This window comes from Sciurus carolinensis, chromosome 12 (assembly GCF_902686445.1).
Source record: "Sciurus carolinensis chromosome 12, mSciCar1.2, whole genome shotgun sequence".
Taxonomy (NCBI): domain Eukaryota; kingdom Metazoa; phylum Chordata; class Mammalia; order Rodentia; family Sciuridae; genus Sciurus; species Sciurus carolinensis.
The window spans coordinates 113,516,215-113,539,213 of record NC_062224.1 but is presented as its reverse complement, the minus strand read 5'-3'; the positions used below and the strand labels follow the sequence as shown (position 1 = coordinate 113,539,213).

The following is a 22,999-nucleotide window of genomic DNA, read 5'->3' as shown; positions in this document are numbered from 1 at the left end:
ATGATAATTTATCATGAACTTCAGCATATTAATGAACTAACTTTTTGTTTTTCCTTAGGATGCTGCTCTGTTGAATGCTGTGCTCAGTGCTAATATGATCACCTCCTTATTGGCAATGGATGCATGGTGCTTCCTTGCTCGGTACAGAATACTCAGCATTTTGGTGTTTGGATTGGTTTTTTAGTAGTGACTGACAGTAAATGATTTTATAATTGTGAAGTTATAGAAAAACTACTAGTAATCCTTTAATATACCTCAAAATGGTTTAACTTCATACCACAGCACTAAATTGTAGGAAGCAAGTTCCCTCTTTCTTTGTACAAGCCAGTAGATGAGTATTTAGTAGGTAATTTTGTACCTACTAAATTTTGTGATATTCTTTAGCCAGAAAAATATAAGTTGAGCACACGTAAGTCAGTGAAGCTTTGAGCACTGTCATGGCACCACAAGTGGAAAATTGCATACTATGGAACCTTGTTTTATGTACAAGATTATTTAAAATATTGCATAGCATTACCTTCAGGCTAGGTGTACATGAAACATAATGAACTTCTTGTTTAGACTTGGGGCCCGCCCCTAAACTATCTCATCATGAGTAAGTAAATATTAAAAATCCTAAGTCTGAAACACTTCTGGTCCTAACATGGATGAGGGATATGCAACCTGTAAGCAGTTTTGATGACCTCATCACAGTCTTTAGTGCTTTTTGAAAGTTTATCTCTTGCCTTTCTGGATGATTGCGGAAACCCAGTCGCCTTCTGTTTATATGGCAGATACGGGACTGCAGAGCTCTGTGCATACCATGTCACCCTCGTGGCTCATCTGGTGAGTAGACTCTTGGGCCCAAGGCATCCACCTTGCATATTTTCTTTGAGGACATGACAGTGTTAAAGAGTGGGGAATGGCCCAAGGGAAAACAGTCTGGAAGTGAAATTGTCCCGACAGTTTCTAGCTCTGCATTGATGCTGATGAATTGAGAAAGATGTAATAGTAACATACTTTTAGTATAATTTGTGTAAAACTAGGGAAATTTTTTTTCTTTTTCTTTTTTCTTTTCCCAAAATTTTAGAGTTCCACTAATTGTTCTAGGAAAAAAAGATAAGATTAAGTAAGCATACATTTAAAATCGAATGCAAAGTAGAAAATAAGAGTTGGTTGTAACATCGATGGCCAAGAGTTCATCCTCTGTCTTTTTAGTAGGAGTCAGTGACTCTTGATTTTGTTGTACCTCTTTGAGCCAGGATGCTTTGAGAGGGACTGTTGGACAGTAATCATTGCCTTTAGAAGAAGTCATATTTTGTCAATGGGAATACAGAGAAAATGATTTAATAGTGATTTCTTTTATAATATTGACAGTTTTTTGCTTTTAAATTGAGATGTTTGATGTGTTCCATGTACGATGACCTTTTTGTTGTGTTTTTTTGTCCCTGGTATTTGATAAGATCTTATGTGAACCCAACATCCACCTTTTGTTTCTTTGTAGAATGATTGTGTTATATATTTCTTGGTTTACCTTTTTTTTTTTTTTTTTTTTTTGCAGGGGATTTACTAGGGATTGAAACCAGGGGCACTCTATCACTGAGCTACACCCCCAGCCCTTTTTATTTTCTATTTTGAGACAAGGGTCTTGCTTCAAATGCCTCAGCCCCCTAGTCGCTGAGATTACAGGTGTGCCCCTCTGCACCTAGCTCTTAATTTGTTTTTTAAGGATTTTGCAGACAAAATCCAGTGAAGTGTATCAGCCTGAACATGTGTAATGTCCAGTATGTATGTCTCTGAGGCTAATAGTCTGGATCTTCACTTACAGTACTGAATCTCTAACATATTCTACACAAAACGCATAGTGATTTTTGTCAGTTGATTTTTATGTCAGTCTTCCTTTAATATAAGTTCTCCTGTTACCTTGAAAACTTTCATGAATTAATTGTCTTTTGAGAAGGAGGAATAACATACGAAATTATCAGAATGGCATTTAGAAACAGAAATTGTGAAGTATATTTTTAAATATGTCAAGCTTTCTCCCTCATGGTGGAAATAACCTAGGTTCACGGAACAAAATAAAAAGCCTCAAATTATCTGTGATCTTATCCCCCAGAAAGTGCCACTGATAATGTCTTGGCACGTTCCTTATTGTGTACATCTGGTTTAAATCAGCCTCTCCCTCCTGCCTTTTCCAGATAAAAGCTTGCCCTGGAGAGTGCCGTCAGCTCGTCCACCTGTCGCTGCTGTTGAAGCGCCTCTTTTTCTTCATGGCCCCTTCGCAGCAGGCAAGGACCCATCTTGACCATCCTCTTGGGGCAGCACTGAGTCCTGGGCTCACTCCCGTCTCCCTTTATTCTCATTTTAAATGTCGACATGATCTGAGCATACATCTTTTCTGATAATAAATTCTTAACCAACGGAGGACTTATTGCTTTTGCAAGGTGTCATTTTTGATACCCTTGCTTCATGTTACAGATAATTCCATCCTTCTGAAATGTATCTTTCCCTTAGTTTTTTATGTATTTGAGAAACATGCAGTGAAATGGTTCTATGTCCCCTGCGCCTTTTATTTTGAAGAGCTAGAATGTTGCGCTCTGAATGATGTTTTGTCTTTTTTCATAATACATAAGTTGAACTTTTAAGGGGGAACTTTTAGTATGGTAAGCCTTTGCTGTTTGCCACTGTGAGGAAAACCCACTGTGCCGAGAGAGGCACTTCCCTGGCAGAGCCCTGTAGTCTTGTGCCACCCCTAGGACTGCGTGTGTCCAAGACCACGCAGGAGCGTTTTAAAAACACAGGTTCCTGGACACCAGCTGTGAGTGGAGTGGTGGGTGTGAAGGCAGAGGCCTGTCATCGTGGTGTGCAGCCCTGTGTGGTTCCCACATGGCTCCACGCTGAGGAACCACTGGCTCGGTGAAGGGGTTTGGCCTTTATCACCCAAAGGCCTTGGTTGGGCTCCTGGGCTAGTATCAGTGGTACAGCAGTAACGGAAAACAGTCTCGCAGTGGTAGTTCTTTTTAAAGTGCTTCTGATGATAATTTGAGGGGAAATGCCAGTGTATATGGACATTAACATGTGTCTTCTCTTTCAGTATAGGGAGTGAATATCACATTATTTCTTTTGGTATATAACTGTAAATACTCCTGTTTTATTAAAAAAAATTCTAATGAAGGGAAAAGAATTTAGTAAGCCTTAAAGACACTAAAAACATATTTCATTCTCTCCTCAATTTTAAGGAGGGAAGTCATGTTGAAACAGGGATTTTGGCCTCAGAATAGAATCTTGAACTCTGTCTGCAAACACATTTTGCCTGCCCTTGTCAGGGCACTACCCAGAACTTAGGTTTGGGAGGGAACCTAAGTCATGTACTCTCTGAGATTTGCCAAGAAGGGCAGTGTCTGAACTGTGCTCACCAGGCAACCGGGTTCTCTGCTGCCCTGATGCCATTTGGTCTTATGAATGAAGCTGCTTGTTACAGTGGATACTCAGCTTATCAAGGGATTCACTTTTCTGGCTGTAGCCTCTGTCACGGCATGTAGCCACATATTCTCTTGCTTGTTTTTACAGCTAAATATTTTTTGTGAAAGAAAGAAAATTCAAATACAAGTATAGTATATGACAGAAAAGTTTCTGTGTCAATTTCATTATTGTTTTTGTTTTTATGTTTTCATGGTACCAGTGACTGAATGAGTCCAGGGGTGCTCTACCACATAGGTCCCCAGCCCTTTTTTTTTTATTGTGAGACAGGGTCTTGCCAAGTTGCCCAGTCACACATGGGATCCTCCTACCTCAGCCTCCTGAGTTGCTGGTATTACAGGTGTGTGCCACTGTGTGTGACGCTGTCAAATTTTGAGACTCTTAGGGGACTTTTTAAAAGTTCTTGATGTAGGAAGAGTTTCCTATATGTTAATTTTAGATACTGTAAATTGAATTATTTCATTTCTTTAAAAACTACACTAATATACTTCCTAGTTGAATTATACTTTAGTAATTAAGTGCACCATTGTTTTTCCACCAAAACTAACATTTTAACTGTTTTGAACTTACATTTCCCATTTTTGTCTAGTCTGTTGATTCTTGAGTTTTAACAAAGCAGTGCTGCTTTTTGTTAGCCATGCCTCTTGAGTTATCCTCTCAGTGGTGGGATGGGTCTGGTGTGCGGCTTGCTGTTGGCAGCTGTGTGGTACGTCCCATAGGAACAGAGCTGGCCGACCTAGTTCCTTCTCTGCTCTCTGTTGTGGTCAGTTGAGAAAGTACTGAACTGGGAGGGCTGGCCAAGTCAACCTTGGGGTGTACTGGAATATTACTTTTGACTTAACTGTACAAGGTGAGGAGTATTCAGGAAAATATTAGACCTAATGCGTAGGAACAAGATAAAGTACCTGATGTGACTAATAATGAAATATGTTATTCATTATTTCTTCGTGCATTTATGTCGTGCTTCATTTAAACTTTTGTTTTGGAAGCAAATGCATACTCATTTAGGTGACCTTGGATGGTACCTCGTGATACTATTGTGCAGTTGAAATGCTTTTTTATTTTTATTTTTTATATTCATTTGTTTACTTTTTTTTGGCAGTGGTGGTTCTGGGCGTTTAACTCAGGACCTTGTGCATCCTAGGCAAGTAGTCTACACTGAGCTACGTCCCCAACCCAAAATCTTTTTTATATATTAAATATGGACGTTAATACTTAGTTCTTATGCACCCATTCATCTAGTTGTCTGATGTTACTCTGGTTTCCTTAATGATTTATTTCAGGTGGAATTTATCCAGAAATTTCCTCCAAAAGAAGCAGAAAATTTGCCTGTGTGGCAGTGTATTTCCTTCCAGGCGTTATCTGCTGACCTGAGGAGACAGGCTGTGTGTGAGGTGGCCACAGTGGGCACTGCACAGTGCAGGAAGTGGCTGGGCAGCAGTTGCACTCTGAGAGAACTCGGCTCTCTGGTAAGGTGATTTTGATCAGTTGGTTCAGCTGGTAATATGAAGATAGTCTCTGCTTTTAGGGCTCAGCAAGGTTTTTAGATTTGTCGGGATCTCTGAGAAGCTTATTATCTGAATTGTGCAAATCATACTGGGGGCAGGGGCATTCCCTCTTGCTCCAGACATGTTGAAACAAGATAATTTATTTGAGGTGTTTTGCTGACATCTGCATCAAACAGATGTGTCTGACAAAATACAACCTCCAGTTTATGTAAGCCTACTCTGAGCCTTTATGGATCCTTCTACTCAGAATGTCCCCTTATAAGATGATGGAATAAGAAAAGACTCATGTACCGTAAGGAGTAGGAAGTGTGTGATTAAGATAAAGCGAGTTGAGTAGATTCGGTACATGTCGCGCATTTCCCAGGTCCCTGTCTGTGTGCGCTCGCTCATCGATCCAGCAAGTGTGTTTTGAGTGCTCTTAGGTGCCAGGTGTTTTGTAGACGTTGGGGGATACTGCATTAAACAAAACAAAGATTTCTGTTCTTGTGGACTTACCTTCTGCCCCACCCTTCTGCCTAAGCAGAAGGTAAGTAGAGAAAAATCAAGGAAAGGTAGGAACAGGACATGCAAAAACAATCTGAAGAGTTCAGGGTTTTCTCAGGATATGGGTTTCCATATTGAGAGTTAATGTTCTGATATTCTATTATGTAATGATAGTTCATTATTATGATAATTTAAGACATTTACATATATCCAAGGGAAGCTCTTTTGGAGAAACTATTAAGTACGATTAGAAGTGGGTTACATTTTTGTATCTTATGTGCACTAATTTATAGGCGCCCAGTTAGCTCAGTTGGCAGGGTCTGAGTCTCTTTATGTGCACTACTTTCTATAGTAGAGACAAAAGTTCTTTTCTTTTATATTAGGAAAAATCACAGTTGTCTAAAATTGAATAATCCTTTATGGTATGACCAAAACTTTTGTCCAGCAGGTTGTTGAGCATGTGTATTTTTTAAAGGAAGTAGGTAAATCTTAACTAAGGAGCTGTATGGTACATTCATAAAGTTAAGTATGACTGTTTAAGTATAATGTATTAAAAATCATTGTTACTATTAGATTCTTATGAGGCCTTCACCGCAACCCCTGATCCCACCCTACCACAAACAGCTCCATTCCTGTCCAGAAGGAGATCTGAGAATACATGTAGACAACCATGAGTCCAGAAAAGAGTTTTTAGTTTTAGCTTCCAAGTACTACACTTCCTGAGTAGTACATTTCCTTATTAAATGCAGGGTTATGGAGGCATCTCCAATTTTAAAATAACAGGAACAATAAAAATCTAGTAACCTATAAAGATTACTGAATGCACAATATGAAAAGACAGAACTTTCCTTGATGAGTAATTTAAATTAGGCTGACCACACTGACTACTGTATGAAACCTGTTCGTTAAAATACGGTAATTTCAGCTGGGCACTGTGGCACACGCACACCTGGTAACCTCAGTGGTTCAGGAGGCTGAGGCAAGAGGATTGCAAGTTCAAAGCCAGCTTAGCAACTTAGTGAGGCCTTTAGCAACTGAAGGTCATGAGACCCTGTCTCAAAATAAAAAAAGGGCCAGAGATGTAGCTCAATTGTTAAACACCCCTGGGTTTGATCCCTGGTACCTAAAAAAGTAAAAAACAAATAAAATACAGTACTTACTTCTAAGTCATTAAATTTTCAACCTAAAAGGGAAAAAATAAATTTAGAAAAATGAAGCATATGTTTCTGTGTATAAGGAAAGTTAGTTTTAATAAAGCATTTATATTAAATCACTAGAAAGATGGATTTGGCTCTTGGCATTACTCCTCAGGGATTTCTATGAGGAGCTCTAAGGCACTAACATATCCTACGGGTAATTGGGCTCCTGGTCCTTTAGTCTGACTGGTTTCTAAATGCGGGTCCTTTCCCTTTGTCTTTAATTTAGAAGGAAGTACTTTCTGCTTTGCTTGCTGTATGTAATTCTGCTGGTGAAACTTTGGATATTGGACAACAAACTGCAATTATGGAAGCTGGGAGTCAGCTTTGGGCTTTTTTAAATGTTAAACAGGTAAGTGAAGCAAATGATCATTTCATGGAAGAACAAATTTAAAATAATGCAAAAAGAACATTGGAAATTTCCCTGTAGAGTAATGTTTGTCTGATTTCTTTAGGTGCTACTTGTGATTGGAACTGAAAGTACTGATTCTCAGGCAGTTCTTTTTCAGAGTGTCACAGTGTTATGGTGACAATCTAGTAAAGTCATGGTGATGCTCCACCCATTCTTACGACTTACTGGACCCTGTTTTAAAAATTTCCTCCACTCTTAATTTCTGTGTTCTCTTGGGCTAACAGCCTGTCTCTGATTCTAGGGCCTTTTATAAAATCTTCTGGGTAGTGGAGCGTGCTCTGACTTAAAGGTAGAAGAGCACAGCGAAGGGACTGGGCTCATTTGTGTTCCTCTTACCCAGCAACACCAAAAAGTTAAGCGATCAACTCAAAATTCCAATGATAAGCTTCCTACACATGGTTGTAAACTTGTTTCTTAGTTTAAAAGTCTAAATGCGTCCTGTTTTCTTTGACTAGATAGAAATAAATGTGTGATCTGTAGCAGCTGATGGGAACAGGCAGTGTGTATCATTCCAGGAAATAACAGAAATGACTTTGCAGGTCCTCTTTTATTGTTAGTGGTCAGATTTCCTCCTACACCATTTTAACTTCAAGTCAATGAATGCTCACCCAGCCTTTCTGTACTAGGGCTGTAGTTTATTATAGTGTGACATAAGCAATCATTATGGAGAAATGGAATTTTAAAACTAGGGAGCAAACGTAATTAGACCCCCTTAGAGCTGGCTCTTGATGGGAATCATGGCTGTTCTTCCTAGCCAGGTGATCTCAAGAAGGTTACTCACCTTCTCTGATCTGTTTATTAGTGAAGTGAGGGTGGTAAAGTCTTCTCCTGGAGGTGTCATGAGGCACGGGGGAGGAATAAACAGCGCTAAGCCTGCTGCCTGGTGTATACGAGGTGCCCAGTGAAAAGCAGCTATCGGTGTGGCTATTCCCGTTTAAGAGAAGAAACTCACACTGCCTATTTAGGAAAATGGTGGAGAGATGCATGTAAATTTGTATGTGGCAGGTGGAACAGAAAGAACTGAAACTAGCAATGGCTTTGTTTTTAGCACCTCTTGTCAGTGACATGTACGCAGTGAAAATCTTCACCAAAACCGTCTTTTCTATTCAAGGTGATAGGTCAGCCCTGTGTTCAGCAGACCTTCAGCCTTTTACTCCCTCTGATGGGATTTTTCATTCAGACTCTAGATCCTCCGCTGATAAGTCAGGTAAGAATAGTGACCAAGCTGACATGTTTGCAGAGGAGTGTGTTAACTGGTATTACTTCCTAGAAAGTTCTTTTTCATTACTGTTTTGAAACCCCCTCCTTGAACTGAATGAGGTGCACAGATCCACCTGTCTTCACCAGGCATGTCTCACTTTTCCTCCTCCGGTAGTGGTGTTGGTTCAGCCTTTGCCTCTTCTTCTCTATCCCCTCAGGATAAATGTCTTATCGCCTCAGGAAAAATGAAAGCATTTTTACACTACTTCGTAGTCTTGACTTCTTGTGGTTGCTGTTAACTGCCCAAAAAAGTCCTGAGGTGGGAGTCAGTTCCAGAGTTGAGCCCCCCGCAGCCTCTTCACAGGCCTCCGAGCAGCTGCAGACCATGGAGCATTGCCAACTGGACCTAATGCTGCTGGGTCCCGTCTGGTGGGACGTAGAGCGTGGGTCACTGTCGGGGCCTGGCGGTGCTTCAGTTATGCTCTTCCTTGGAAACTCTGAGCCATCTTATCTGAAACCACTTAGAGGCTTTGGAATGAGGCCATACAGCCAGAATTGGTCCTCCAAGTCAGGGGGTCAGCTTTCGCTCAGGGTCAGGTAGAAACAAAAGTTGTTTAAGAAAGTAACCTAACCCTTCCTGTTTAGGAAAATGATGGAAGAAATGACGTGTCATTTTGTATGTGGTGGGTGGAACAGAAAGAATGGAAACTATCAATAACTTTGTTTTTAGCACCTCGTCAGTGACATGTACATAGAGAAATTAGCTTAGGTATTTCCTAACAGGTGTACTCTTCTATTTTATCACATGGATTGCTAAAATGAGAATACAGTAAAATTACTGACTCACTGTATGTTAATAATTTGAATTTGCTGGTTCTGAAAGTTTTAATGCTCTTTTTGAAAAATTAAATACTGCTAATTTTAATGTGCCCACCTTTTTAAAATCCAAAAAGTTTAAAATTTCAATGTAATTGTTCATACAGGTGTTGCTTCCTTTATAGACTTCACCTCAGTGTTCTTTAAATCAGGACTATGTAAACTCTGGCCTCCTGGCTGATTTCACACTCATTTTCAACTTAAGAACAAAGATGATTTTTACATTCGTGAATATATGTTTAGTGGGGCACAGTGGCATACATCTATAATCCATCTATTTGGGATGCTGAGACAGATGGCCGACCAGGTTAGGCAACTTAGCGAGACCCTGTCTGAAAATAAAAAGGGCCCTGGATGTAGCTCAGTGATAAAGCTCCCAGGGGCTTTACCGGTACTATGGCTGGGGTGGGCGGCTAAAAAAAAAAGAATATGCAGCAGAGATTATGTTGTGTGCAAGGCCTTAAGTATTAACCGTTTAGCCCTAACTTACAGAAAAAGTTTGCAAGGCTTGGCTTTAAACAGTGAACTTCTCTCAGTAGAATTTAAAATACAAAATAATTTTTAAAGGATTGGTAATGCAGCCTTTTTCAGGAACCAGATTTCCCCAGTGCTCGGAGGCAGGCGTGTGACCAGGATCCTCAAAGGGTTCCTGCATTCAGTTGTCTAATGCCGACCCCTGGGGCGTGTGGGTGTTCTCTTCGGTATCCTTGCCCACATCTGAGATGGGCATCCTGTCTCCACAGGTAGTGGCTTTGCAGACCGCAGTACTTAAATCAGAGCCTCCTGACCACGTGCGTTTGGCAATGTTGGATTTTGTCTCGTCTCTAGGAAAACTTTTTATACCTCAAGCCTTCCAGGTAATAATATTTGTTAACTGTTGTTCCTGTATGATAAAAACAAAAATTTCTTAGCAGCTTGTTATTAGTGTATAGCAGAGTTATGTTGAGATGTATGATGCTACTTCTACTGAATTTAATGATGAATTTTTAGACTTTTTATTTCTGAAATTTTATGGATTACAGGCAGTGACAGGAGAAAAGAAACATTTTTCTTAGGAAAAGGTGACTGTCAAAACACCCTCATTTTAAGTTTCAAATAGTTCATCTGTAGTCTGAGATACAAGATTCTCATTCCAGTTGGGATCAGCTACAGTTTCTGAAGGCAGAAATTCATGCCTTCTGTCCAACAGTGTAATTAGAAAATTTTGCATTTATATGAGTTTCTTGGCTTCATATTCATGAATGAGCACCTGTTAGTTTTGAAAGACTGTTGTAGAAAATATTGCAATACTTAGAGCTGACATGTGACTATTCACTTACAAAGTTGTCTACAGTGGCCTGGTAATACATGCCTACTGAATTTTAAAACAGACCTTAAAGCAAAGAAGCTCCTCATAAAGGGAGAGTTTTGCCTTCCTCATTCCTACGTGACTAAAATTGCTAAAATCACAGCAATTTTGGATAGTTGACTTTTTTTGTTCTTACCTCCAAGGGAAAGTCTACAAAAAGAGCTCACAATTAAGAACTTTCTCTTATAATCTGAACATGCATATAATGGATAGTATACCTGTTAATTAAGAATCTTTGAAATCAAACATTAATTTCTAAAGGGCTCTTTTGTTCATTCACAAGCAAACACCAGTAATGCCATCTGATTCCATCACATCGTTATTTCATGGGTATAGATGTTGACAGCTGCATTTCAATTTTTTTTGGCAAAGATGTTTGCACTTGAGCTGTCTTTTTTACCATGAAACGTTTATTCCAAAGTGCTGCTGTGTTCACGCAGCCAGAACCCTGCATGGGCCAGAACCTGTGGAACAAACGTTTTATCATCAGAAATTGCAATGCCTTACATGTTCCTTGGGATAAGGCAGGGCCTGAAGAAAGTTTGAGGATTTCTGAGTATATGAGACATTTAAAGCTATGAGATAAGATGGATTCATTTGTTCATTCAAGAAAATGAATGAATGATTGCTGTCAGGTGCTGTTTTTTTAGTTGCAGATGAACACAGCACCTTTATTTATTTATTTTTACGTGGTGCTGAGGATTGAACCCAGTGCTTCACATGTGCCAGGAAGTGCTCTACCACTGAGCCACAACCCTGGCTCCTCAGGTGCTGTGGTCACTGGTGATACAATGGAGGAGTGAACAGTGAACCCCCAGGTCCCGCCTATCCAGAGGCAACCGTGTGAAACAGGCGGTGTTGTGAAGAGAGTAAAGCAAGGGGGACAGGGATGAGGCAGCTCGCCACAGCATCTGGGGGAATCTTCTGAGCAGTGGAAACAGCAAATGTGGCCTCCAGGTGGGAACAGGCCAGAAGTCGGGGAAGCCAGTGCAGAGGCACCGGGGCCTGTAGCCGTCCAGTGGGAGGCTGTTGCAGGACGGGGTTCTAAGGAGCTACAGCAGTGGCTATTTGTACTCCACTGGGTTTGTTTTTCTGTATTCAATAAGGTTTGGTTCTCTCTTTAGGATAAAATTCTGCCCAGCTTGTCTTGTATTCTCACCTCCCTGCTAGCCGACAGGAATTGGCTGCTAGAACAACATGCCTTGGAGGCATTTACTCGGTTTGCTGAGGTAAGAAATCGGAAGACCGATTTGTCAGTGACCACCGAAGAAGGTGCAAAAATTACTTAGGGAGCTGCTTCTCTTAGTTGTAAAACACTCTGCTGGAGGAAGTGAGTCATCTGCTTTACAGGATCTCAACTGAGGCCTTCACAGTACTCGACTAACGGGGTGTTGTCTTGCAGAAAGTATTTTTGGGTTGAAGGATGATACTTCTCATCTTGAACTGTCCTGGGACTAGGCTGAAGAACTGAAACCTGCTTGTTTGGGTCAGCAGGGAGAATAACCCCTCCCCCCGACTGTGCAGGGGCGCTAGGAAGGCTGAGCAGAGGGGAAGTCTGCAACACTAGACTGTGCTATTTAATGCAGTACTGGGAGCTCACAATCTCTGAATGTCCTAAAGCACTGGATATTTTCTTTTTAAATGAATTTTAATTAGGGTAGCTCTTAAAACATTGGTCTTTGCAAGTCGTTGAAATATATTAAAATTGATCATGTTTCTCAATCTTTTAATAGGGAACAAATCATGAAGAGATAGTTCCACAGTGTCTCAGTTCTGAAGAAACTAGAAACAAAGTCGTATCCTTTCTGGAGAAGGTATGTATATCCCATTACCTTTTCTTTCTTTTCTGAAACTGTAATTGTAACCAACTTAGCTTAAACTTTTCAGAATGCTCAGAGCACTTCAAAGGCCCAACACTTCTGAGTGCCACAGTAGAAAATTCCATGCCATGAAACTACTTCATGCACAAAATTAACTTAAGGCTATAAAGTGTACATGAAACGTAAATGAATTCTGCACTTACTCTGTAGGGGGAAAAATTGGAGATACCTGGTTCAGTCCCAAGCACGTGAAACAATTGAGAACATGTAAGTGAGAGAAGTGACACTCCTGAAGGCACTCTGCTTGTAGCTTGGGGTCGAGTGGCACTGATAGTCCAGGCAGCAAGGTGACACCTGAGGGTCCCTTTGTTGTTGCTAAACATAATTAGAAGCAGCTGATTATACAGGCTCTGAGGATCTGTTATCATATTTTAAGTATAATTTAGGCTTTTGTACTGATTGAGGCCAAGATGGTGACATGTTTAAGGCATTTTTACAATTAGAACCACATTTCTGAATCATAGGGATCCAATGTTTGTATGTACTTTGAAACCTTACATGGTGCTATCAAGATGTCAGTTAAGGGATAGCTGGGAGTACTAACAGAACTCTTAAGATCACGAATCCAATAAAAACTATTCTTAAGCACTTAATATTATGCCCATTATTAGACTGGACTATGTTTAATACACAAGGATACATGTTAATGATATATTACACACATGTAACATTCGACATGTGTCTTGACTGCATCTAAGCTGTACTTTAAGTACATGCATACATTTGCTCTTGCCAGGGTCTTAGCTTATTTAAAGGTTGGCAGACCACCATTGTTTTCTTGGAAAGATGACAGTTCTGTAGGGCAGAAAACTCTGGAGGGGTTTTTAGCCACACCACATGAGTTCACAGGTTGAGTGACACACACACACACTATCTGATCTTTTTATCTTCTGAACATAACACCATTCGGTATCTAGTGAATGCTAATCTGCTGGTGTTTCCTTGGTTTTTCATGGTCTTGGCAGACAGGGTTTGTAGATGAAACTGAAGCTGCAAAAGTGGAACGTGTGAAACAGGAAAAAGACATTTTCTGGGAACCCTTTGCTGACATGACTGCAGAAGCAGCAAAGGGGTCGTCCTCAGAGGTAGGAGCTGCTTTCCTGCATGCGCCAAGCCTGTGGGAAACTGTGATTATTATTTGCTAAAGAATGAAGTAGTTTGGTTCAGTTCTTTTCTTCATGTTGAATTTCAAATTAGATAGATCTAGATATGTAAAATTCTGTTTTATATCTCACATATGCTGCCTGAAAGGTTACCAACATACTAAACAGGAAGACTAGAAAAAACCATTTTAAACATCATACCAAATACGCACTTTCAACACACCCTTCGATTACTTGCAGTCACTGCCGGGACCAAGTTTCAGACTATACGGAGGACGCTGGAACGCAGTTTCTGAACCACAGAAGAAAACCACTTGCCTAGTAGTTTGTAGTCTGAACCCTGTCTCATTCGTCAAACCAGCTCTTCATTTTTTGTGATGTCTAAAAAACTACATTACCTACTGGAAAGAAAGCAGAAATCTGACACCACTATTGCTATTCAAAATACTGTTTTGGGCACTGGAAATGCATTTGGAAGGATAAACTATAATAGGATCTATACTTTGTAGTTTTTGGTGTTAACTTGTCTTTAAGACATGTAACTCTTATCCCTGAAATCTCTAAAGTTCAATGTTAGTTATGTAAATAGGTTCTTTATGCATTTACTGTGACACTCCTCAGGAAGCTGTTGGCCTCAACCCTTCATCCCCACTCCCTGTGCAATGTGTAAAAATTTAGAAGTGTGATATTTTCTTAACTAGCTCCAAAAGCATCTGAAAGACTCCAGTTACTCATTAAGTACTAACTTAGTGTTTTTACCTAAGGACAGACTTAGCTCTGTCTAGAGTGCGCACTGTGAGCTACTGGACCAGGCAGCCCTGGATCAGGAGCCATTTGGAACGGGGTCCTTTCGTGTACCTTGAACAAACCAGGACACCAAAACTCCTTTGTAGATCACTCTAGATGACTAGGTGGGAGAAGGGCCCTCCCGTCCTTGTGATCCATGACGAGAAGGGGGTTTTTTAGAATGGGCATTTGGTGGTGTCTCACATTTCTCTCCTTTTCTAGCCTTACGCAAAAAGAGCCCGTCACGAGGTCCCCCTGGAAGAGGAGTACAGGTCGGCACTGCAAGAAGCAGCAGGGGCCTTGCAGGCAACAGAGTCATTGCTACGGAAGGCTCCTGCTCCAGCCTGGCTTCTAATGGAAATGGAGACGCTGCAAGAAAGGATTGAGAAGATAAAACGTGTGCTCCAGGGTGAAACTTGAACCAAATGGACTCCATCCTTGGCAGACAGAACCAAGTTTGATACTCTCAATTGCCAGGATATTTTGTAAATGAAAATACTGATTTAATTATGTTTGCACATTTTCTAGCACATATAAAACAGCTCTTGTAAAGATGAATCTAGTGAAAATAGTCTTTATTGACATTTAGAGAACAGGATTGTGAGGGATACTCTCATTAAGAACTTTGGTACAACGTAATACATGTGAACAGTCAGTAACTGCCCTGGTCCACAGAGGACCTTTCACTCAAAGTACTACTGTAAACAAATAAATAAGCTGCCTAAGGAAACCTTAGCAATTTAAAGTCATTTATAATTTATAGCTAAAATTTTTTCAGTTAGGCTGTATTTTCATAATAGAGCTACTCTTCTCACAGTTCAAGAAATGGCACAAAATTAAGCTCACCAGCTTGAATGTTTATATTTATTGTCTTTACCTCCAGAACTGTCCTGGAAAGGCAGCAGCTCAGCCTTGCCTCACCCTGCTCTTCATGGAAACCGGACGCAAACACCCACAGGCTCCTCCTCGCAGAAAGCAGTGCTAAGCCTCCGACCACCCCGCGCGGTCGGTTAGCACTTGAGGTTGGCCTCACGTCAGTTGGCACAGACTGTGAAGAGCTCCTGGTATGGGAAGAGCAGGCTGCTTCTGGGTTTTGTCCATGCAGCCTGCTTTTGAGGTATTGATTTTTTTCTTAAGGAATCATTCCTCCTACAGTTCAGGTCATACCCGTTGTCACCAGTTATTATCTTCCCAGTTCAGCTCCCCTTCTTCTCCCCAGCCTTCAGCCTCTCCCTGCAACAAAACACACCAACAGCAACCCACTGAACAACTCATATCCAAATGCATCAAGTTTTAAAGACCCAGCACTTGTTTTTTGATGCCAGAATATAGTGCTTCATGCTAAATAACTGAAAGCTGAAAAGCAAGACTGCCTTGGTTCCGGTGTAGGAAACCTCAGCAGTGCAAGAATTTTTCACAACCCTGCAATCCAGTAACACCACTTTTGGCTTAATCTGTTTTCCAAATAACAAAGTTATTCATGCAACAACCAGACCATGGAAGCACTGTGCCCAGGCCCCTCCTGGGGAAAGAAAGCTGCCATTCCTAGGAACCAATTTTGTTATTCTGTGCTTAGCTTGATCATTTTAACCACTATGTACAGCAATCTTTCTTTTCTTTCATTGGGAAAACAGGTTGGTTACTATAAACTTGCACCTGAGGGAAAACCCTTAAGTTAAAGGCAGCTTAATCCCAAAAGTAGTACTCACTTCAGTCATTTCTGCTGCAGCAAATTTTGAGGAAAACTGCATCTTGGGTGAGACATCATCCCTGCTGGGGACCATCATTTCTGTCCTCAGTTCAGGTAAAATAAGAAATGTGGCTGAAGGCTTAATTTCTGGGATCATATCCGCAAACCAGTCCAACTCAGGGTCTCGTACCGGCTTCTTTTTCACTTGTATTGTAAACTCTTCTCCTAAGCCAAATTCTGATGTTAGTTTAAGGGGCCTTTCTTGTGACAATACTTTTGGTGGCTTGATTTTGTCTGGGTCATCCCCACTCTGTGCAAAACTGGTCTTTTGGGGTGGGCTTGATTTCAAAGGCTTAGATTCCTCCGGAAGAGGACCAGGGACAGGTGTCTGCGCCCCTGAGGTAACAGGAAGTGCAGCGGGGACCCCCGCTCCCAGGGTTGTTTCAGCCCCTCCACCTCTGGGCTCCGCAGCAGCAGCATCACAGGGTTCCTGAGGCCAGATCTGTGTGCCCACGGTTTGCTTCTCGGGTTCCTCGGGCTCATTCCAGTCAGGCCACTCCTCAGACCTTTTAGAGTCTGAGGGGAGGTTTTCACTGTCTTCTGAAGAACTTTTAGCATCTGAGATTCCATTCATGGGAAATTTAATAGACTGAGAAAATGGATCACCTGTGAGGATATGGACAAGAATTCCCATTAGACTTCTCGCTAGCACTAGTAAGGGTACAGGTCTGCTCACTTGGAGACATCCATGCATACCAAACCAACAAAATAACACCAAAGACGTCATATGAATTGCCCTCTTACTGTGTAGTGTTTACATTTTATTAACTCAATGACAGCAAATCATGTGTAAGAAACTGGATGATTTAGTCCTTTACTAAATATTCAAACGTACTGCTCATTGCTGTAATATACAAATGCTCTAAGCCAAGTCAAGATGGTAACGCACACACCTTGAAGAAAACGTGTGCTCAAGGAAGCGTGCCTAACTGAACTTACCTTGGTTGTAAGCGGATCTCCCTAAGTGTGGTCAGAGCGCAGTGCCTCAGCTCTGCTACCATCTTCCCAGACCAACTTAGCGGCAGAGCTCTTCACAGCATGCCTGTTAACATTGCTCGGCACCATCACTCTTGGTACAATCTGGGAGATGCACTGAGGCATCGAGTCCCCAAGTAAAGCAAATGGTGCAAAAAAGAATTCAGGTAACGCTGACTCGCTCTTCTTACCAGTAATCCAGAGGAGGTTAGGAATGTACCCAACGGTTTGGAGAGATGAGACCAAAGTTGACCAGATTTTCAGAATTTAAACTTAGTTTTTACTCTCAAGAAAACATATATCCAAGCAATGGAAACTGTAAATTTAATATTTCTACCTGTCTGTAAAAGAGTATTGTAGTAATCTTGCTGTATGTACTTCTTGCTGCTGATGGGCATGTTGCCAGAAAAGAAACATTTGGGTAATATGCTAGAGGAGGGCTTCTCCAAGGCTGGCGGGATCTGACTGTGCTGGCTGCAGACGACGTGCACGGGAGAATCTGAAGGTAAATAAGAACTCCAGAAAATGAAAGGGATAGTAAATTTCTTATTGATCTATCACCTGGCTTGATGAGCAGCAGTTAGCTAAGGGAAATGGGTATATTTAACACAGATGAAAGAACAGCTGCAAATCTATGAAAAGACATTTCTATAGTGGAACAGAGCCTGTCCCTACAGGTACACTTATCAGCAGGCTATCTCCTCTCCATAGTGGTGATGGCAGAGAAGGGATTCAAGCATTAAACAGATATACAACCTTTAGGATACCCTAGTGCAAAAGTTACAGCCTTTAAAAATAGCCAGTTCAGTGATGATAAACCATAAGTTATTCTAAGTTCCTTTTAAGAATAAAAGTCTAATAAGTATACAAGCCTAACAATATGAATGTATTGGATACACTGAAAGTACACACTTAAAAATGGTTGAATTTTATGCTCTGAATATTTAACCCCAAACTGGGGTGAGGGGTGGGGTTTCAAGAAAATGTCTTTTACAATTTACCAGAATGTTTATATACAAGATTGACACTGGTCAGAAAGATGGTAGCAAAATTTTGGCTCAGTTCTTCCTCTGCCTTAAAGTGAGGGGTGGGTGGAAGGGCCTGGGGCAAAAGGCCACTGGCAGCCCTCCAGCTCCCACAGCCCTGCCCGCTGCCAGCACTGCACTGCTGCCACTCTTCCCAGTCTCTTCACCCAGCGTCCTTTCAGGCAGACCGATTACCCGTGGCGAACCTCAGTATTGGCCCTTGTTCTTGAGTCCGACCATGTACGCAAGGTCTTGGACGTCAGCAGCCCATCATACACAGAAGGCCTCCGCCTGACTCTTAAGCTGGCTCAGGGGCTCTCGCAGGGCTCACCAGGTCTCACAGGGAGGAACCCCCCTCAGAGTCAAGGGGACTACGCCTCATATCTGTCTATGGAGGCTTCAGGACGACCTCTTAAGAAGCACCCGTCTGGTACTGCTGCTCTGCTGTCTTAGGACTACACAGTACCATTTGTATATGATGTGTCAGAATGCATTCTACTGTCATGTATAACTAACTAGAGCAGATTAAAAAAAGAAAAAAAGACTATAAGCTGGATCACATATCCAAATGTCTCTTCAGAATACAGAATGTCAACAGTTAGATAACTCCATCCAACAAGAGAGGTGCAAGGGGTGGGAGCTCTTGCCGAGTCAGTACACAGATACCCCAAATCTATATGCCTCCAGCCCCTATGATGTAGAAAGATGCCTCTCCTGTTTGACGCAGTCTGATAACAAGCAGACCGACTGGATTCAGTATGTGTACTTCACAGCTGAAAATGCAACAGCATCTCTGGTCTTGTCCCCAGCACCCTTCCAAGCCCCTCTGACCACAGCAACTCTGGTTTCATCCGCACTAAGAACTGAACTCTCAAAACTTCAGAAAGCCAGTGTTGCTCTGAAGATCTGATTGACATCAGTATTAGACAAAAGGCTATAGACCACTTTGCTGCTAATAACCATCTCCTTGCTATCTACTGACAATCAGAACTAGTTAAATGCCTGGAATTATATATTACGGTCAAGGTCCTATTCAGGGTATACAAAGGAGCAAAAAAGCAACAATGCTATATAGATGCAATGTTCTTACAAGGCCAAAATATAAAGATGTCTTAAGTGTCAAACAAACAAACAAAACCCAGTTTTTCATCCAAAAGACAAAGAAAAACCAAAGGAACTAAAACATCTAGTGTTAAAGAACTGCTACAATCTTTCTGGAAACTGATGCTGTCTACTTGAATGACAACACCTTCACCCAGTGGTCTCCTGCTGAGACCACCTTCTACTGCTGTGAAACCCAAAGGGCATGAAGACGCATATGTAAGGGTTAACTACTGCAGCACCCCTCAGGTGATTAAAAACCCAGAAACAGGTGCAATATCCAGGAGTCAGTAGGTCAGCGTGAATTAAAGTCAATGAACTATCAGGCAGTTACCCAGGTATGAGCTACACCTGCACATACCTGGAGACAAGTCCCCACACGGAAACAAGTCGTGGCCCAAGCATGGCACTGTGGTTTTCTCAACCCCTATGTAAATGCACAGGTACAGCACTAAGGAAAGACAGGAAAGGGTTCTCACTAAACTACCAGCGGTTACCTCCACCCCTACAAGGAGTCAAAAAGGGAAACCGACCTTTTCCTATACTTCTTTGTATCATTTAATTGAACAAAACCTCCTGCTTTACCTATGTGATAGTAAAGATCCAATAAATAAAAAGAACAAGCAGCTAGACTTTTCAATCATTCTTACCTTCTGGGGAAAGGTCAGCAGTCTTAGTAAAACTTGGGGCAGTGCGTTTGAAGATCTTGGTTCTTTCTCCTCCCACAACCACTTCTGGTCCAAGTAGAGAGACGAGCACTGCAAGGCTATGAAGAGTAATTGACACAATGGAATCGCTAGTATCACGCAGGCCCAGTAACACCTATGAGGCAAGGAGGGAATTAGTGTGTAGACAGCCACAGAATCTATTTCCTCTCTGTAGTCAGGCAATGTGCTTGCTGATGAACTGCATGTATTTGCATGCCTATAATCTCAGCAACTCAGGAGGCTGAGGCAGGAGGATTGCAAGTTTGAGGCCAGCCTTAGTAACTTAGTGAGGCCACAAGGGCTTTAGACCCTGTCTCAAAACAGGGAAAAAAAAAAAAAAAAAAGGGCTGGGAATGTGGCTCAGTGATCAAGCACCCCTGGGTTCAATCCCCAGTCCTCACCTGCAAAACAAAAATCAAAACCAAGTAAAATAACATTAGAAAAAAACACAAATTACTCCCTTGAATTGCTACAAAAGCAGTTTTAAGTGTTAACTGTTCATCTCTGTACTTGCCTCACTCAGAACCTAATGCTCAGACTGGCCATGTGCCACTCAGAACCACCCATCCAGGGCACTTTGCGGTCCATTCCTAGTCCTTGACTCTCTTCCCAGCTCTACACACCCAAGGGTGGAATCTTGGAAATCTTTGTATATGACACAGATAACACCTGCCCCCAAATGAGTCAATCATAATCTCTTGCCTGGTAATTTAAGCTGGAATTTAGAGAAACCGGTCATCTCTGTGGTTAAAATGAGGAGAGGAAACCTGAAGTTGTAGGACCACCAACAGCTGGCCATATGAACACCCAAACAACAAAAGCTGGTCTTCATCTTGAGAGTTTTCAAAAGTGAAAAAAATAAAAGGAAACGAAAAGAATGAAGACCATACAGCTGTGAGACCCAGCTGCACTCGATTCCCATGTTAAGTAGTCTAACATCCTTTTACTAAATTCCTCTTTTACTTTAGCTGGTTTAACATGGATTTTGGTTACTTGCAAAAGCATCAAAAGCATCTCAACTAAGGTGGCTGTGTGCAGGTATCAGGAAAGGCCAGAGACAAGGCCAGGGCAAAAGGTTACTTGCAAAAGCATCAAAAGCATCTCAACTAAGGTGGCTGTGTGCAGGTATCAGGAAAGGCCAGAGACAAGGCCAGGGCAACTCGCCTGCCTCCCAGTTGTGTGCACCTCTAGTATGACGTGAGATCAGAGGTTTCCAGCAGGACTAGTAAAGAGAGGCACTTGTGTGGGCACACAGGCGCTGTCCACACAGCTGTGTTGGGAGCCGCAATGAACGGTGGGCACATGTGTCTGCGCTGTCTCTAAGTGGAGGCGTGCCCCTTGGAGCTAGTTAAGAAAATGTCGGACTTCTAAATTTTTACACATTGCACAGGGAGTGGGGGTGAAGGACTGAGGCCAACAGCTTCCTGAGGAGTGTCACAGTAAATGCATAAGGACCTATTTACATAACTAACACTGAACTTTAGAGATTTCAGGGATAAGAGTTACGTGTCTTAAAGACAAGTTATCACCAAAAACTACAAAGTATAGTATAACGTGTAAAGTAGAACCTGAACCCTAACCCTAACCCTAACCCTAACCCTAACCCTAACCCATCTGAGAGCACTCACTGCCCTGGCAACGCCCTGCTCAGTGGGAATCCTGTGATACTGCAGAATTTATTGGCTCACAGTCCCAGGTTCAAACGCAATTCCCAGAGGCGGAGAGAGATTCCAGTGTACCCCAACAGTCTCGGGATTCCAGCTGCCTGAGGAGGAAGAACGACTGAGCAGGTGTCCATCCCCAGTCAGGCCATTCCAACAGCCTCTCGCTTCTGGTGTATCTTGAAAGGTTTTTCTCACGATAAATCCCCTTTTGATGTGTTCCACTCTAAATCAAGCATTCGCGGGCTTTTTCCTTTAGGATCAGACCCATCAGGTCTTTTCCACCTGTCAAGCCCTGACTTAAACCACATTCTTGTGTCCTTTGTCTTTATTTCTTGGGACTCCTTCTTCAGCCTTTTCCTCCCAGCTGCCCACACCTCCATACGGTTTACTGAGTGCCTTGCTTCGCAGGTCACAGCGAGAGGGCTGTACAGGTGAAGCAGGTGTGTTTCTGTGCATGTGAGCACAAGACCAGTGACTGAATATGGGAATCACAAAATAATCACCCAAGCAAAACCCCTCCTCTTCAACACCTCTCCACCCAGGGAGAGCCAGGGTCCTGCCCCTCCATCCTCCCACACCCCCCATGGCTGCTGCCACAGCCCCCGTCCTGCCCGCTCTCAGCAGGACTATTCCCACAGCTTCCCAGCTCATCAGGCCCCCCGGTCCATTTGCACCTGCTGCCAGTGAACTCTCCAACACAGACACCAGCCCGCACCTCCCACAGGGAAGCAGAGACCTACACAAGGGAGCTTCCATTGTCCTTTGCCTGACCACTGCCCAATCCAAGGCCTTGGACGACATCTACTCAGAGTTAGAAACCTTGCAGACAGCTTCTATCCTGCAGCTCTCTGCAGGGCGTGAGCACCAAGTGCTGGGCTGCGCAGCTAAGCTCTACAGTGGCCCGCGGTGAAGGACTTTTTGTGACTTGCTTTAACCAAGAGGATATGGCATAAATGACTTGTTAGCCCTGAGCAGCCATGAAATAAGTCCCCCTTCCTTACTAGAAGAGTCATGTGCAAATGTCTCACGGAGGGACAGAGGTCAGAGCAGAAGGTCCAGCTTCGCCGAGTCCCCGCCAGTTCTACCCTTTTTACCATCCTCTCCCAGGTCCACAGAACCACCCTGGATGTGTCAGCCTGGTGGGGCCCCAGATAACTGCAGCCTTAGTTGGCATCACGGGGATCTCTGTTCCACAAGCTGGGAGCCCTGTCAACCCAAAGAATCAAGAGGATCAATAAAATGTCGTTTCAAGGCACCAAGTTTTGAGGTGCCTCTTTCTTGCTGATTAGGATCCTTGAACACAAATGGAGTGCGAATCTCAGGAAAATAAATTATTTGAGAGATACCATGTAATTGGTATCTTTAATCTTTTTTAAAATCTTGTACTAGGTTGAAGAGCACCCCTATAAAATTCACACTACGTAGAATGTGACTTTCAGATGAAGTTACAGTGGGTCAGGTCTTCTGATGGACAGGAGTCCTTTTTGGAAGGCAAAGCAGGGACACAGAAGGCAGGTAACAGGCAG

The 22,999-nt window shown here is 42.3% G+C and overlaps 2 protein-coding genes across 9 annotated transcripts in view; one reads left to right on the top strand and one right to left on the bottom strand.

Annotated features, from left to right (window-relative positions):
* Firrm (FIGNL1 interacting regulator of recombination and mitosis) overlaps positions 1-19,820 on the top strand; it is a 41,206-nt gene extending 21,386 nt beyond the window's left edge. For 3 of the 4 annotated variants that reach the window (XM_047520456.1, XM_047520459.1, XM_047520460.1), the window contains 11 exons: positions 59-141; positions 774-825; positions 2,178-2,267; positions 4,743-4,928; positions 6,876-6,998; positions 8,170-8,265; positions 9,878-9,991; positions 11,607-11,711; positions 12,216-12,296; positions 13,328-13,447; positions 14,474-19,820. In XM_047520456.1, coding sequence (XP_047376412.1) covers positions 59-141; positions 774-825; positions 2,178-2,267; positions 4,743-4,928; positions 6,876-6,998; positions 8,170-8,265; positions 9,878-9,991; positions 11,607-11,711; positions 12,216-12,296; positions 13,328-13,447; positions 14,474-14,671 — 1,248 coding nt within the window. In that variant the 3' untranslated portion in view covers positions 14,672-19,820. The remainder of the gene's footprint in view (positions 1-58; positions 142-773; positions 826-2,177; positions 2,268-4,742; positions 4,929-6,875; positions 6,999-8,169; positions 8,266-9,877; positions 9,992-11,606; positions 11,712-12,215; positions 12,297-13,327; positions 13,448-14,473) is intronic. The other variant, XM_047520457.1, reaches the window with a different exon arrangement.
* Positions 14,812-22,999, bottom strand: part of Scyl3 (SCY1 like pseudokinase 3) — a 32,662-nt gene continuing 24,474 nt past the window's right edge. For 4 of the 5 annotated variants that reach the window (XM_047520464.1, XM_047520466.1, XM_047520468.1 and 1 more), the window contains 4 exons: positions 19,753-19,924; positions 17,314-17,475; positions 15,961-16,607; positions 14,812-15,484 (listed from right to left, as the gene is read on the bottom strand). In XM_047520464.1, coding sequence (XP_047376420.1) covers positions 15,425-15,484; positions 15,961-16,607; positions 17,314-17,475; positions 19,753-19,924 — 1,041 coding nt within the window. In that variant the 3' untranslated portion in view covers positions 14,812-15,424. The remainder of the gene's footprint in view (positions 15,485-15,960; positions 16,608-17,313; positions 17,476-19,752; positions 19,925-22,999) is intronic. The other variant, XM_047520467.1, reaches the window with a different exon arrangement.